Below are 16,709 nucleotides of genomic sequence, written 5' to 3'. Positions count from 1 at the left end.
GGGTGGTGCGGTCTGCCCAACGCATCACCGGGGCCACACTGACTGCCCTCCAGGACATCTACAGCCCCCGGTGTCACAGGAAGGCCAAGGAGATCATCAAGTACCTCAGCCACCTGAGCCATGACCTGTTCACCCGCTATCATCCAGAAGGCAGGGTCAGTACAGGTGCATAAAAGCTGGGACCGAGAGACTGAAAAACAGTTTCTATTTTAAGGCATCAGACTGTTAAATAACCATCACTAGCTGGCTTCCACCCGGCTATGCAATCTTGCATCTTACAGGCTGCTGCCCTATGCACATAGACATGGAACACTGGCCACTTTAATAATGGAATACTGGTCACTTTAATAATGTTTATATACTGTTCAACGCATTTCAGATGTCTATACTGTATTCTAGTCAAGGCCATTATATTCAACTATTGCTGTACATATAGTATTCTATCCTATGTACACTACCATTCAAAAGTTTGGGATCACTTAGAAATGTCCTTGTTTAAAAAATAAAATAAAAATTGTCCATTAAAATAAATTCAAATTGATCAGAAATACAGTGTAGACATTGTTAATGTTGTAAATTACCTTTGTAGCTGGAAACGGCAGATTTTTTAATGGACTATCTGTATAGGCGAACCGAGGCCCATTATCAGCAACCATCATTCCTGTGTTCCAATGGCACGTTGCGTTAGCTAATCCAAGTTTATAATTTTAAAAGGCTAATTGATCATAAGAAAACCCTTTGGCAATTATGTTAGCACAGCTGAAAACTGTTGTACTGATTAAAGAAGCAATAAAACGGTCCTTCCTTAGACTTGTGGAGCATCAACATTTGTGGGTTTGGTTACAGGCTCAAAATGACCAGAAACAAATATCTTTCTTCTGAAATTCATCAGTCTATTCTTGTTCTGAGAAATTTTGGCTATTCCTTGCGAGAAATTGCCAAGAAACTGAAGATCTCGTAGAACGCTGTGTACAGTCATGGCCAAAAGTTTTGAGAATTACACAAATATTAATTTTCAAAGTCTGCTGCCTCAGTTTGTATTTGCCATGCAAATTAACTGAATCCCCCAAAAACATTTCCACTGCATTTCAGCCCTGCCACAAAAGGACCAGCTGACATCATGTCAGTGATTCTCTCGTTAACACAGGTGTGAGTGTTGACGAGGACAAGGCTGGAGATCACTCTGTGATGCTGATTGAGTTCGAATAACAGACTGGAAGCTTCAAAAGGAGGTTGGTGCTTGGAATCATTGTTCTTCGTCTGTCAACCATGGTTACCTGCAAGGAAACACAAGCCCTTTTTGTGCAAAGCAATGATTACGGCACAACAGGCAAGGATATTACTGCCAGTAAGATTTCACCTAAATCAACCATTTATCGGATCATCAAGAACTTCAAGGAAAGCGGTTCAATTGTTGTGAAGAAGGCTTCAGGGTGCCCAAGAAAGTCCAGCAAGTGCCAGGACCATCTCCTAAGGTTGATTCAGCTGCGTGATCGGGGCACCACCAGTACAGAGCTTGCTCAGGAATGTCAGCAGGCAGGTGTGAGTGCATCTGCACGCACAATGAGGCAAAGACTTTTGGAGGATGGCCTGGTGTAAAGAAGGGCAGCAAAGAAGCCACTTCTCTCCAGGAAAAACATCAGGGACAGACTAATATTCTGACCTAGAAGGAGAGTGATGGAGTGTTGCATCAGATGACCTAGCCTCCACAATCACCCGACCTCAACCCAAATGAGATGGTTTGGGATGAGTAGGACCACAGAGTGAAGGAAAAGCAGCCAACAAGTGCTCAGCATATTTGTATTACAAACACTGTCACTGTAAAACTCCTTCAAGGGTTTTGGAAAGCATTCCAGGTGAAGCTGGTTGAGAGAATACCAAAAGTGTGCAAAGCTGTCATCAAGGCAAAGGGTTAGCTACTTTGAAGAATCTAAAAGATTAAATGTATTTTGATTTGTTTAACACTTTTTTTGGTTACTACATGATTCCATATGTGTTATTTCATATTTTTGATGTCTTCACTATTATTCTTCAATGTAGAAAATAGTAAAAATAAAGAGAACCCTGGAATTACTAGGTGTGTCCAATCTTTTGACTGGTACTCTATGTAAAACAATTGTTATTTATATTTACAATCCCTTTCATCCAAACAGATTACCCATTTACCTAGCTCATCAATGGTTTATCAATTTGTAAATTACAGTGCATAGAGAATGGTGTTATTTCTATCAGGGAAAAATGTTATTCCACCACTGGATCCGACAGGTTTCCTTGTGCGTAAAGGTGTTGGAATTATGAGGGAATTACGTCAAGGCCAGAATATGATGTATCTGTAGACACACCTCTGCCACACCTTCATTTCGCTCATCTCTACCCTAAACAAATAGGCAGCTTGCACATGCGTTACCTCGTGCCTCATTTTAAGGTCAGAACATAGAAAGAAAAGTGCATAAAAAAGGATTAAAGTTAATTTTACGCTCATGTAATCTGGGCCTGAATTCCCCCCTAATTGAATAATGGTACAGTAGGTAGCCCAAAGGAGATGATAGAGAGGTGGTTCAAGTCTTGGGCTAGGCAGCGAAAAAGTTAACTGAACTGGCATATGGAGGACTAATGGTCTCAGATCATACACATCACTGACAGTCTGAAATGGTCCACCCACTACCGTTGATCAAGGTACATGAGCAAGGGCGTTAACAGCTTCTTCTAGCGGTTATTTTCTAGACCTTCCAGGTGTCCAACTCTTAGAGGATGCCCAGACTGATCAGTGAAGTGAGAAAACAATGAAACTGAGCAATTCAAGTTTGGATTACCAGGCTATACAAAGGCAGGAACTCTCACCATAACAACTATGGGACCAGAGGTCATGTAGTACAGGAGACTGGGGTAAAAGGGCTTCCTCCTTAACTCCTGGTAGTGCTGAGAGAGCAGCTCCTCTGATGCCTGAAGGAAAGAAAGCCAACATTATTTTAACCTTTTATTTTAGTCTGGTATTCATACCCTTGATTTATTCAACATTTTGTTGTGTTAGAGCCTGCATTCAACGTTTAAAATCTACACAGATTTACAAGTAGATTTAAGTCAAAACAGTGAACATTCACTGTCTGCTTGGTAAGCAACTCCAGTGTATATTTAGCCTTGTGTTTTAGGTTATTGTCCTGCTGAAAGGGGAATTCATATCCCAGTGTCTGTTGGAAAGCAGACTGAATCAAGTTTTCCTCAAAGGATTTTGCCTGTGCTTAGCTCCAGTCCGTTTATTTTCATCCCCCAAAAAAACTCCCTAGTCCTTGCTGATGACAAGCATACCCATACCTACCACCAAATATGAAGAGTGGTACTCAGTGATGTGTTGTTTGCCCCAAACATAATGCTTTGCATTCAAGACAAAAAGTGAATTGCTTTGCCACATTTTTTGCAGTATTACTTTAGTGCCTTGTTGCAAACAGGATGCATGTTTTGGAATATGTTTATTGTGTACAGGCTTCCTTCTTTTCACTCTGTCAATTAGGTTAGTATTGTGGAGTAACTACAATGTTGTTGATCCATCCTTAGTTTTCTCTGATCACAGTCATTACATTCTTTAACGGTTTTAAAGTCCCCATTGGCCTCATGGTGAAATCCCTGAGCTGTTTCCTTCCTGTCGGGCAACTGAGTTAGAAAAGACACCGGTATCTTTGTAGTCACTGGGTATATTGATACACCATGCTCAAATGGATATTCAATATCTGCTTCTTTTTTTGTTTTACCTATCTAACAATAGGTGCCCTTCTTTGTGAGGCACTGGAAAATATCCCTGGTCTTTGTGGTTGAATCTGTGTCCATGCAATTTATGTGACTTGTTAAGCAAATTTTTACTCCTGAACTTAGGGTTGCCATAACAAAGGGGTTGAAAACTTGATTCGAGTCCTTTAATTTGTGAAAATTTCTAAAAACATAATTCCAGTTTGACAATTTGGGGTATTTTATATTCAGGCTGTAATGACAAAATATAGATAAAGTCAAGGTGTATGAATACTGAATGAACAAGCACAGTCCAAGTTCCAATTGTCGGATCAGAGCGCAAGTTGAAGCTACTATCATATTGCTTATTTTCACACTACTTATACCTATCCAGATCTACACAAATACCTAGGAGGTAGGGGCTTTGGGGTTCATTTGGAATTGGCCATCTCTCACCTGCAGCATCTTCATGCCCACCAGTTTGAAGCCTCTCTGCTCAAAGCGTTGCATTATCTGTCCCACAAGGCGGCGCTGGACCCCATCTGGTTTCACTGCAATAAGAGTACGTTCTCTCACACCAGGGATCCCTATACACGGATAGAAGAAAAACTCTCTTACACATATGCTCTGAAGGGCAGTCCCAGACACAGATTATGCCTAATCCTAGACTAAAAAACACTTTCAATGGATATTCTCAATTTAACTGGCTTTTCAGTCTCTGGGACACCGCCCCTTAAACTTTTAGCAACAGGCATGCCAACTGTGGATGTTTAATTTCAGACATCAATTTCCTGTGTTTGAGGGGTGCAAAATCCACTTATTACTTAAATCACACTGGATTGATGGCTTTCATTTCACCCTTTCAACTCTTTCCTACTCTTGCTTTTGCAATTCCTTTCCCCCCGTTAACGTTACGACTGCGGGAACGTTTGCAATGACCTATCATTTTAATGACCTATCATTTTAATAATAATGGCACCGGAGGGGAAGGCTGTCGTTTTACGAGCTCCTAACCAACTGTGCCATTTTGTTAGTTTTTTTGCATTGTTTGTAACTTATTTTGTACATAAAGTTGCTGCTACTGTCTCTTATGACCGAAAAGAGCTTCTGGAAATCAGAACAGCGATTACTCACCTTAAACTGAACAAAGATTTTTTCTTTAATGAGTCCGACGCTAAGGACATAATGCTTTCCGGAGAACAGACCCAAATCCCTGTCATTCATGTGAAGAAACGGCGGAGATACCAAGGGAGAATGTCGGGGTCCCTGTTAGGATTCGTAGGTAAGTCGGTAAATCGCCATTACCATCGGTTCTATAGGCCAACGTGCAATCAGTGGAAAACAAACTTGATGATCTACGGTTGAGACTATCCTACCAACAGGACATTAAAAACTGTAATATCTTATGTTTCACAGAGTCGTGGCTGAACAACGACACGGATAATATAGAGCTGGCTGGGTTTCCCGTGTATCGGCAGGACAGAGAAGCTACGTATGATAATACGAGGGGCGGGGTGTGTCTATTTGTCAATAACTCCTTTTGCGTGATGTCTAATATTAAAGGTCTCGAGGTATTGCTCGCCTGAGGTAGAGTACCTCATGATAAGATGTAGATGACACTATCTACCAAGACAGTTCTCATCTATATTATTCGTATCCATCTATTTACCAGAACAAACCAATGCTGGCACTAAGACCCCACTCAACGAGCTGTATATGGCCACAAGAAAATGCTCATGTTAAGTGGCCTTGGACTTTAATGCAGGCAAACTTAAATCCGTTTGACCTAATTTCTACGAGCATGTCACGTGCAACCAGAGGAAAAAAACACCTTTACTCCAGAGATGCATACAAAGCTCTCCCTTGCCTTCCATTTGGCAAATCTGACCATAAAAAATATCCTCCTGATTCCTGCTTACAAGCAAAAACTAAAGCAGGAAGTACCAGTGACTCGCTCAATATGGAAGTGGTCCGATGACGCGGATGCTACGCTACAGGACTGTTTTGCTAGCACAGACTCAAATATGTTCTGTGATTCATCCAACGGCATTGAGGAGTATACCACCTCAGTCAGCAACTTCATCAATAAGTGCATTGACGACGTCATCCCCACAGTGACCGTACGTACATATCCCAACCAGAAGCCATGAATGACAGGCAACATCCGCGCCGAGCTAAACGCTAGAGCTGCCGCTTCCAAGGAGCGGGGCACTAATCTGGACGCTTATAAAAAAGTCCCACTATGCCTTAGAACGAACCATCAAACAGGCAAACTAAGATTGAATCCTACTACACCGGCTCTGATGCTCGTCGGATGTGGCAAGGCTTGCAAACTATTACTGACTACAAAAGGAAACCCAGCCGCTAGCTGTCCAGTGACACGAGCCTAACAGACGAGCTAAATGCCTTTTATGCTCGCTTCGAGGTGAGAAGGTTGACCTGTTTAAAGGTCTTGCTCTCATCGGCTACGGAGAGTGTGATCACACAGTCGTCCGGAACAGCTGATGCTCTCATGCAGTCCTCAGTGTTGCTTGCCTAGAAGCAAGCATAAAAGGCATTTAGCTCGTCTGGTAGGCTCGTGTCACTGGGCACAAGAGAAGGGAAAAGGTGTGAGGAGGAAAGCGCATAGATGTGAGAAGGAATTATGCACTACATGCGGTTTGCAGTGGCTGCTATGAAAGGGAACTGTGTTTGCAGGTTGTGTATTCATTCCACCAATTCTGTTAAAACGTTTGTTAAAAGGAACAAAACTGGGATAAACATACCAGAATTTGAACAATAGAAACTCTCGTTTGCAACTATTTGGACTAATGATTACACTACGTCAGTACTGAATGTGTCACTGTCACCTTGATTACAAGCCTACTAGAAAGTGTGTGCCCACAGGCCTGGAGGGAAGCAAAAGTAATTCCGCTACTCAAGAACAGTAAAGCCCCCTTTACTAGCTCAAATAGCCTACTAATCAGCCTGTTAGTAGTAAACATTTGGAAATATATATATATATTTTACAGTAAACAAATTGACAGCAGACTTTCATTACGCTTATAGGGAAGGACATTCAACAAGCACCGCAGTTACACAAATGACTGATGATTGGCTGAGAGAGATTGATGATAATAAGATTGTGGGGGCTGTTTTGTTAGACTTCAGTGTGGCTTTTGACATTATCGATCATAGCCTGCTATTGTAAAAACGTACGTGTTATGGCTTTACACCCCCTGCTATATTGTGGATAAAGAGTTACCCTGTCTAACAGAACACAGAGGGTGTTCTTTAATGGAAGCCTCTCCAACATAATCCAGGTAGAATCAGGAATTCCCCAGGGCAGCTGTCTAGGCCCCTTAAATTTTTCAATCTTTACTGAAGACATGCCACTGGCCTTGAGTAAAGCCAGTGTGGCTATGTATGCAGATGACTCAACACTATACACGTCAGCTACTACAGCAAGTGAAATCACTGCAACACTTAATAACAAAGAGCTGCAGTTAGTTTCAGAATGGGTGGCAAAGAATAAGTTAGTCCTAAATATATATATTTTTAAACTAAAAGCATTGTATTTGGGACAAATCAATCACTAAACCATAAACCTCAACTAAATCTTGTACTAAATAAATGTGGAAATTGAGCAAGTTGAGGTGACTACTAACTGCCTGGAGTAACCCATGATTATAAACTGTCATGGTCAAAACATGTTGATACAACAGTAGCTAAAATGGGGAGAAGTCGGTCCACAATAAAGCGCCGCACTACCTTCTTAACAGCGCTATCAACAAGGCAGGTCCTACAGACTCTAGTTATGTCGCACCTGGACTACTGTTCAGTCGTGTGGTCAGGTGCCACAAAGAGGGACTTTAGGAAATTACAATTGGCTCAGAACAGGGTAGCACGGCTGGCCCTTAAATGTACATGGACCCCACAAGTCTCTTCACAGTCTCCAAGTCCAGAACAGACTATGGGAGGTGCACAGTACTACATAGACCCCATGGCTACATGGAACTCTATTCCACAAAAAGTAACTACACCTTATGGAACAGCAGGGACTGTGAAGAGACCCACACAGGGACAGACACACATACACAAAAGACACACACTCTACACACATGTACACATGGATGTTGCACTGTAAATATGTGGTGTTAGAATGAACACACAATGTGTTATGAAATATGTAATGTAGTATTTTAAACTGTATGTAACTGTCTTATGTTGCTGGACCTCAGGAACCAATGGGGATACGTAATAAATACAAATACTCACCACGTTATGCACTGCAGCGCTGGCTAGCTGTAGCTTATGCATTCCGTACTAGATTCATTCTCTGATTGGATGGACAACACGTCAGTTCATGCTGCAAGAGCTCTGAGGACGTCTTCAGGAAGTTGTCATAATTTCTGTGTAAGTCTTTGGAAGGGGGTGAGAACCATGAGCCTCCTAGGTTTTGCATTGAAGTCAATGTACCCAGAGGGTGATGGAAACTAGCTGTCCTCCGACTACACCATGGTGCTACCCCAGTGAGTGGAGTTGAGGCTACTGTAGACCTTCATAGCAAAGCAATGAGTTTTAATCAATTTGGTGACGTGAATATATTTAGTATAGTTTTATATAAAAAGGAAAACTTTTATATTACACTATTTTTATGGAATTCACCAAGGATGGTCCTCCCCTTCCTCCTCTGAGGAGCCTCCACTGGTCTGGATATCTTACAATTTTTTTTATTGTTTGTTTCAATATCTGTGTTTTCACATGTGCATTGATTGTTTTTCATCTTATGCTACACAAATATAAGAAACACATTTTTCTAAACTAATCCAATCTGTAAGTGGTTGGATTAATAACTAACTGTTAGTGAGATCGTCGTTCCAGTTCACATGGTGTAGGTAGTTGAAATATTAATGTGTAAACATACTGAATTGTAATTGGATGCATTTCACTGCGCTGATTGGATAACCACCCAGGTGGTGAGCTCATCTTCGGTTGAGACACAAACATGCCAGTTATAGCTAGCTAATAAAGAGCTACATTTAAAAATAACCTGTCATACTGCATATTATCCTGTCATACTGCATTTTATTATTTTGTACCAAGCGTGCAAAACAAGAAGTCTCTTCGTGTACTTGATTTTCTTCCATACTCTGACAGGCATTCTACATGCAAGCTGTGAGTGACGTAAAAGTGTTGGATATCTTCCTGCAAGTTGGCTTCCAACAAAGATTGGATATCACATTGCAAATCACCATAATGTGACAAGAAATATTCAAATAAGGGTGTACACCCTTAAATCAAAGGAAGTAAGCTGAAAAAGAAATGTACTCTTCTGTAGTTGATTGTTAATTCAAAACACAGAAAAGTATAAAATGGCAAGGGATTTGATTAAAAACAACACGGAAAATAATAAAACGGTAAATGGAGTTAAATTTAAGCAACTGAGTGAAAGAGAGTGACCCGGCCTTACATATGTTACTGGTATGTGACTCACTGACACCAGCCCCAGTTAGAAGGGAATAAAGCAGCCCAAGAGTTAACACACACAGGAACTTTAATCACACACAGAAGATGAACATGAGGGTAAACATGTAACAAAAATATAAACATGTAAAGTGTTAGTCCCATGTTTCATGAACTGAAATAAAAGATCCCAGAGATTTCCCCATACGCACATAAAGCTTATTTCTCTCAAATTTTATGCACAAATGTGTTTACATCCCTGTTAGTGAGCATTTCTCATTTGCCAAGATAGTCCATCCAACTGACATGTGTGGCATATCAAGAAGCTGATTAAACAGCATGATCATTACACAGGTAAACCTTGTGCTGGGGACAATAAAAGGTCACTCTAAAAAGTTGTGCACCAGAGCTGAAAATGTAATGTTAATTTCTTTACCATAAGAAACCTCCAATGTCGTATTAGGGAATTTGGCAGTACACCCAACCGGCCTCACAGACCACTGTAACCATGCCATCCCAGGACCTCCACATCCGGCTTCTTCACCTGCGGGATCATCTGAGACCATCCACCTGGAAGGCCGATGAAACTGTGGGTTTGCACAATCGAAGAATTTCTGCACAATCTGTCAGAAACCATCTCAAGGAAGCTCATCGTCCTCACCAGGGTCTTGACCTGACTGCAGTTCGGCGTCGTAACCAAATTCAGTGGGCAAATGCTCACCTTCGAAGGCCACTGGTACGCTGGAGAAGTGTGCTCTTCATGGATGAACCCCGGTTTCAACTGTACCAGGCATTGTGGGCGAGCGGTTTACTGATATCAATGTTGTGAACAGAGTGCCCCATGGTGGGGTTATGGTCTGGGCAGACATAAGCTACGGCCAACAAACACAATTGCATTTTATCGATGGCAATTTGAATGCACAGAGATACCGCGGAGAGATCCTGAGGCCCATTGTTGTGCCATTCATCCACTGCCATCACCTCATGTTTCAGCATGACAATGCACTTCCCCATGTTGCAAGGATCTGTACACAATTCCTGGAAGCTGAAAATGTCCCAGTTCAGTGGCCTACATACTCACCAGACATGTCTCCCATTGAGCATATGTGGGATGGTCTGGATTGGCACGTACGACAGCTTGTTCCAGTTCTCCCAAATATCTAGCAACTTTGCACAGCCATTGAAGAAGAGTGGGACAACATTTCACAGGGCACAATCAATAGCCTGATCAACCCTATGCGAAAAAGACCTGTCGCTGCATGAGGCAAATGGTGGTCACACCAGATACTGACTGGTTTTCTGATCCACACCCCTACTTTTTTTAAAGGTAACTGTGACCAACAGATGCATATCTGTATTTCCAGTCATGTGAAATCCATAGCCTAGGGCCTAATGAATGCATTTCAATTGACTGATTTCCTTATATGAACTGTAATTCAATAAAATCATTGAAATTGTTGCATGTTGCATTTATATATATTTTTTTAATGTACATTGGTATGGTTCTTTAATGGACAGAAACAGAGGAGATAAATACACTGGCCTGAATAGATATTTTATATAGAGTCTGATATGGGATATAACAACAAGAATAATGTCAAGGACTGTATATTATACAAATAGTAGGCTATTGCACAGAAACATACAAGAGCAAAGACTCATCACTGCAGACAATATCAGTAACATAACAGGAATGAGAACTTCATAGAATATGGCTACTCTATAAACTGCAATGATATCAACAGCTTACTTTGTAGTTACGCAACCCATGCACATATGTCTACCCACACTCACAGACTGGAATAATACTGTTCAGCTACAGGCAATATTTACTCCCTTGGAGAGCATGGGTCAGGCTGGCTAGCCAATCAGGGCTAGTGTGTGCAATGGGTTGAGACACACGGCTATTGTCCGATTGGCTGAAGCCATGAGGTGGAGGAGATATTAATTTGTCATGTGAGGGGGAGAAAGGAAGAGGATGGGTTAGAGTCAGACTGCACGGCTCCAGAAAGCAAATAAACAAATGCTCACACAAACGGTGAGCGTCACACAGTAATCAAATCAAATCCAATTTTATTTGTCACATACACATGGTTAGCAGATGTTAATGCGAGTGTAGCGAAATGCTTGTGCTTCTAGTTCCGACAATGCAGTAATAACAAGTAATCTAACTAACAATTCCAAAACTACTGTCTTGTACACAGTGTAAGGGGATAAAGAATATGTACATAAGGATATATGAATGAGTGATGGTACAGAGCAGCATAGGCAAGATACAGTAGATGGTATCGAGTACAGTATATACATATGAGATGAGTATGTAAACAAAGTGGCATAGTTAGTGGCTAGTGATACATGTATTACATAAGGATACAGTCGATGATATAGAGTACAGTATATACGTATGCATATGAGATGAATAATGTAGGGTAAGTAACATTATATAAGGTAGCATTGTTTAAAGTGGCTAGTGATATATTTACATAATTTCCCATCAATTCCCATTATTAAAGTGGCTGGAGTTGAGTCAGTGTCAGTGTGTTGGCAGCAGCCACTCAATGTTAGTGGTGGCTGTTTAACAGTCTGATGGCCTTGAGATAGAAGCTGTTTTTCAGTCTCTCGGTCCCAGCTTTGATGCACCTGTACTGACCTCGCCTTTTGGATGATAGCGGGGTGAACAGGCAGTGGCTCGGGTGGTTGATGTCCTTGATGATCTTTATGACCTTCCTGTGACATCGGGTGGTATAGGTGTCCTGGAGGGCAGGTAGTTTGCCCTCGGTGATGCGTTGTGTGCAGACCTCACTACCCTCTGGAGAGCCTTACGGTTGAGGGCGGAGCAGTTGCCGTACCAGGCGGTGATACAGCCCGCCAGGATGCTCTCGATTGTGCATCTGTAGAAGTTTGTGAGTGCTTTTGGTGACAAGCTGAATTTCTTCAGCCTCCTGAGGTTGAAGAGGCGCTGCTGCGCCTTCTTCAAAATGCTGTCTGTGTGAGTGGACCAATTCAGTTTGTCTGTGATGTGTATGCCGAGGAACTTAAAACTTGCTACCCTCTCCACTACTGTTCCATCGATGTGGATAGGGGGGTGTTCCCTCTGCTGTTTCCTGAAGTCCACAATCATCTCCTTAGTTTTGTTGACGTTGAGTGTGAGGTTATTTTCCTGACACCACACTCCGAGGGCCCTCACCTCCTCCCTGTAGGCCGTCTCGTCGTTGTTGGTAATCAAGCCTACCACTGTTGTGTCGTCTGCAAACTTGATGATTGAGTTGGAGGCGTGCGTGGCCACGCAGTCGTGGGTGAACAGGGAGTACAGGAGAGGGCTCAGAACGCACCCTTGTAGGGCCCCAGTGTTGAGGATCAGCGGGGAGGAGATGTTGTTGCCTACCCTCACCACCTGGGGGCGGCCCGTCAGGAAGTCCAGTACCCAGTTGCACAGGGCGGGGTCGAGACCCAGGGTCTCGAGCTTGATGACGAGCTTGGAGGGTACTATGGTGTTGAATGCCGAGCTGTAGTCGATGAACAGCATTCTCACATAGGTATTCCTCTTGTCCAGATGGGTTAGGGCAGTGTGCAGTGTGGTTGAGATTGCATCGTCTGTGGACCTATTTGGGCGGTAAGCAAATTGGAGTGGGTCTAGGGTGTCAGGTAGGGTGGAGGTAATATGGTCCTTGACTAGTCTCTCAAAGCACTTCATGATGACGGAAGTGAGTGCTACGGGGCGGTAGTCGTTTAGCTCAGTTACCTTAGCTTTCTTGGGAACAGGAACAATGGTGGCCCCCTTGAAGCATGTGGGAACAGCAGACTGGTATAGGGATTGATTGAATATGTCCGTAAACACACCGGCCAGCTGGTCTGCGCATGCTCTGAGGGCGCGGCTGCTGGGGATGCCGTCTGGGCCTGCATCCTTGCGAGGGTTAACACGTTTAAATGTCTTACCTAGGCTGCAGTGAAGGAGAGACCGCATGTTTTCGTTGCAGGCCGTGTCAGTGGCACTGTATTGTCCTCAAAGCGGGCAAAAAAGTTATTTAGTCTGCCTGGGAGCAGGACATCCTGGTCAGTGACTGGGCTGGATTTCTTCCTGTAGTCCGTGATTGACTGTAGACCCTGCCACATGCCTCTTGTGTCTGAGCCGTTGAATTGAGATTCTACTTTGTCTCTGTACTGACGCTTAGCTTGTTTGATAGCCTTGCGGAGGAAATAGCTGGACTGTTTGTATTCGGTCATGTTACCAGACACCTTGCCCTGATTAAAAGCAGTGGTTCGCGCTTTCAGTTTCACGCGAATGCTGCCATCAATCCACGGTTTCTGGTTAGGGAATGTTTTAATCGTTGCTATGGGAACGACATCTTCAACGCACGTTCTAATGAACTCGCACACCGAATCAGCGTATTCGTCAATGTTGTTGTCTGACGCAATACGAAACATGTCCCAGTCCACGTAATGGAAGCAGTCTTGGAGTGTGGAGTCAGCTTGGTCGGACCAGTTGGACAGACCTCAGCATGGGAGCCTCTTGTTTTAGTTTCTGTCTGTAGGCAGGGATCAACAAAATGGAGTCGTGGTCAGCTTTTCCGAAAGGGGGGCGGGGCAGGGCCTTATATGCGTCGCGGAAGTTAGAGTAACAATGATCCAAGGTCTTTCCACCCCTGGTTGCGCAATCGATATGCTGATAAAATTTAGGGAGTCTTGTTTTCAGATTAGCCTTGTTAAAATCCCCAGCTACAATGAATGCAGCCTCTGGATAAATGGTTTCCAGTTTGCAAAGAGTCAAATAAAGTTCATTCAGAGCCATCGATGTGTCTGCTTGGGCGGGGATAAATACGGCTGTGATTATAATCGAAGAGAATTCTCTTGGTAGATAATGCGGTCTACATTTGATTGTGAGGAATTCTAAATCAGGTGAACAGAAGGATTTGAGTTCCTGTATGTTTCTTTCATCACACCATGTCACGTTAGCCATAAGGCATACGCCCCCGCCCCTCTTCTTACCAGAAAGATGTTTGTTTCTGTCTGCGCGATGCGTGGAGAAACCCGTTGGCTGCACCGCCTCGGATAGCGTCTCTCCAGTGAGCCACGTTTCTGTGAAGCAAAGAACGTTACAGTCTCTGATGTCCCTCTGGAATGCTACCCTTGCTCGGATTTAATCAACCTTGTTGTCAAGAGACTGGACATTGGCAAGAAGAATGCTAGGGAGTGGTGCACGGTGTGCCCGTCTCCGGAGTCTGACCAGAAGACCGCCTCGTTTCCCTCTTTTTCGAGTCGTTTTTTTTGGGTCGCTGCATGGGATCCGCTCCGTTGTCCTGTTTGTAAGGCAGAACACAGGATCCGCGTCGCGAAAAACATATTCTTGGTCGTACTGATGGTGAGTTGACGCTGATCTTATATTCAGTAGTTCTTCTCGACTGTATGTAATGAAACCTAAGATGACCTGGGGTACTAATGTAAGAAATAACACGTAAAAAAACAAAAAACTGCATAGTTTCCTAGGAACGCGAAGCGAGGCGGCCATCTCTGTCGGCGCCTGTTGCGCCCTCAGCAGGGGGATTTTGTAACAGAGTTGGACATTTATTTTATTTAGTGTCATTTTAACTCCCAAATTATCAACACCATGACCAGAGTAGTTATATCACAAAATGGGGGTGGGAACATAAAAAACCCCAAATAGTGTTACATTTCACTCCATAGGATTTTAATTAATTCTTGCAATTTTACCATGTTGATTTCAGGAATCATTCAACTGAAATTAGGAATTTTGCAACCCTAATCAGGACAAAGGACCCATGTTTAGCACCAGGTATAAACTGGTGAATACAGGATTTAGTGTTCAGATCCCACCTATGACAGGCAGCATTTCATTCCAAAAGTGTCTCCCTCGCCACAAACCTTCATTCACACCACTTTAAGACAACTGCATAGGTGTGCGAAGAAGTGCCACCTAGTTTAGGCCTGTGTAGCCTAACTATTTTACAGATGATCATGTCTCCAATATAGGCTATCTGCCATTCCAATAACCAGACCCAGCCACTTTGTTTGGTAGGCTAAGATGGGGCTTGGGAAGTAATCACTCAAATTCATAGGCACAGCTATGGATGCAAAGATTGACAGTGTATGAGATTGGAATTATTATTTTTAAATAGCCTGAATTAATTAATATGTGAAATGCTAAAAACTTCTAATCTGTATTTTGGCAAGGAATAAAAGTGTATAGTTAATCTATGTGCATAGTGACAACCAAATAAAAGACAGAGTGCCGTGTGTATATTTTCCGTGTGTGCGAGCGAGAGAGGCAAGGTAGAATTGTGCTTCTGTTTGTAAACCTCACCCTATCAAGTAGCCTATAATTCAGTTGAAATGTATGACCCACTGCTCTATTTACAGTAGCCTACTTCTTAAACAGGTCTGTCCTCGTGGTTTAAAAAAGTACTAGGTCACGATCACCTATCCAAATGTGACCACTGTGAAACAAAATGACCCTACACAACAAGTGTCCAATCTATCTGATCAAATATTATTTGATCCAAAACAGGGTTACTATTTTAGCTATTGCCTGCCCTTACCAATGAGTGATACACTTTTAATTTGTAGAAAGTAGACCGAGCTAATGACCTAAAGATTCACTAAACATATCGAATTAAGAGCATTTGAAGGCATGTGCACAACCCACCTGTCCCTGACTTTTCCTAAATGTGTGTATTTTACACTCTACCAGAATTTTGGGATAAATGTAATCAAATATAATACAAATACATTGATAAGTTTTACCTCAAAGCGTCAAAATGACCATACGTATATTGAAACAGTAGAATAGCCAGGACAACCAGTACCAACAGCAACCAGTCTAATAAATCCATTTACTATACACAATCACAAAGAAATCCATTAAGATTCTGTTTAGGAAGGTCATAAAAACATGATACCTAGACAATTTATTTCAAAAGAACAGAAAAGCATGTTTTGAGTTTTATTGTTTAATCCATCTGTGCTTAGTAGCTGAGGCTATATGGCTGCATCAGGAAATCAGCTTTAGCAGACATTACATGCTTATATTCCCCTGCTCTGCCACAGTCAACACATACAGTATATATATTTTACAGTAGGAATATAATGGAAGAAACAGAATAAAATAAAGGATATTTTTCACAAATGGCTATAGCTGATTGTCAAGTCTTTTGAAAATGAGCCCACACGCACAATTTTTTGATAATTTTGACACGACTAGGTTCATTAGAAACATCTGAATCTACTCTTAGGGTATAGCAATCACAACTTCTGGCCTGCATGGACCTCTGGAGGATTATTTGAAAAGTGCCCTTTGGTAAACTCTGTTCCCTTTTTTGTCAATGCACACTGAGCTGGTCATCAGTCTCTTCATTCTCAATTTGACAATTGATAATATTGTCACCCATCAGACTATTGTATATTTTTGTCTTTAGACCACATCTATTATAAGTGTTAAATTAGTTTCAATATAGTTTAGGTGTAGTTTGGATGGGCAACTAGCTGGGCAGGCAACTATTGTCCTACAGTCAGAAAATACACTATAGTAA

General features: G+C 42.3%; 1 protein-coding gene across 5 annotated transcripts in view; it reads right to left on the bottom strand.

Moving 5' to 3' along the window:
* nme4 (NME/NM23 nucleoside diphosphate kinase 4) overlaps positions 1-16,709 on the bottom strand; it is a 30,806-nt gene that overhangs the window by 13,611 nt on the left and 486 nt on the right. For 3 of the 5 annotated variants that reach the window (XM_036936691.1, XM_021622421.2, XM_036936693.1), the window contains exons 2-4: positions 14,152-14,241; positions 4,177-4,307; positions 2,842-2,943 (exon numbers count right to left, since the gene is read on the bottom strand). In XM_036936691.1, the coding sequence (XP_036792586.1) occupies positions 2,842-2,943; positions 4,177-4,307; positions 14,152-14,241 (323 nt within the window). 5 annotated transcript variants of the gene reach the window in all.

This window comes from Oncorhynchus mykiss, chromosome 12, assembly GCF_013265735.2.
Source record: "Oncorhynchus mykiss isolate Arlee chromosome 12, USDA_OmykA_1.1, whole genome shotgun sequence".
Lineage (NCBI taxonomy): Eukaryota > Metazoa > Chordata > Actinopteri > Salmoniformes > Salmonidae > Oncorhynchus > Oncorhynchus mykiss.
This window is presented reverse-complemented; position numbering and strand designations above follow the sequence as displayed.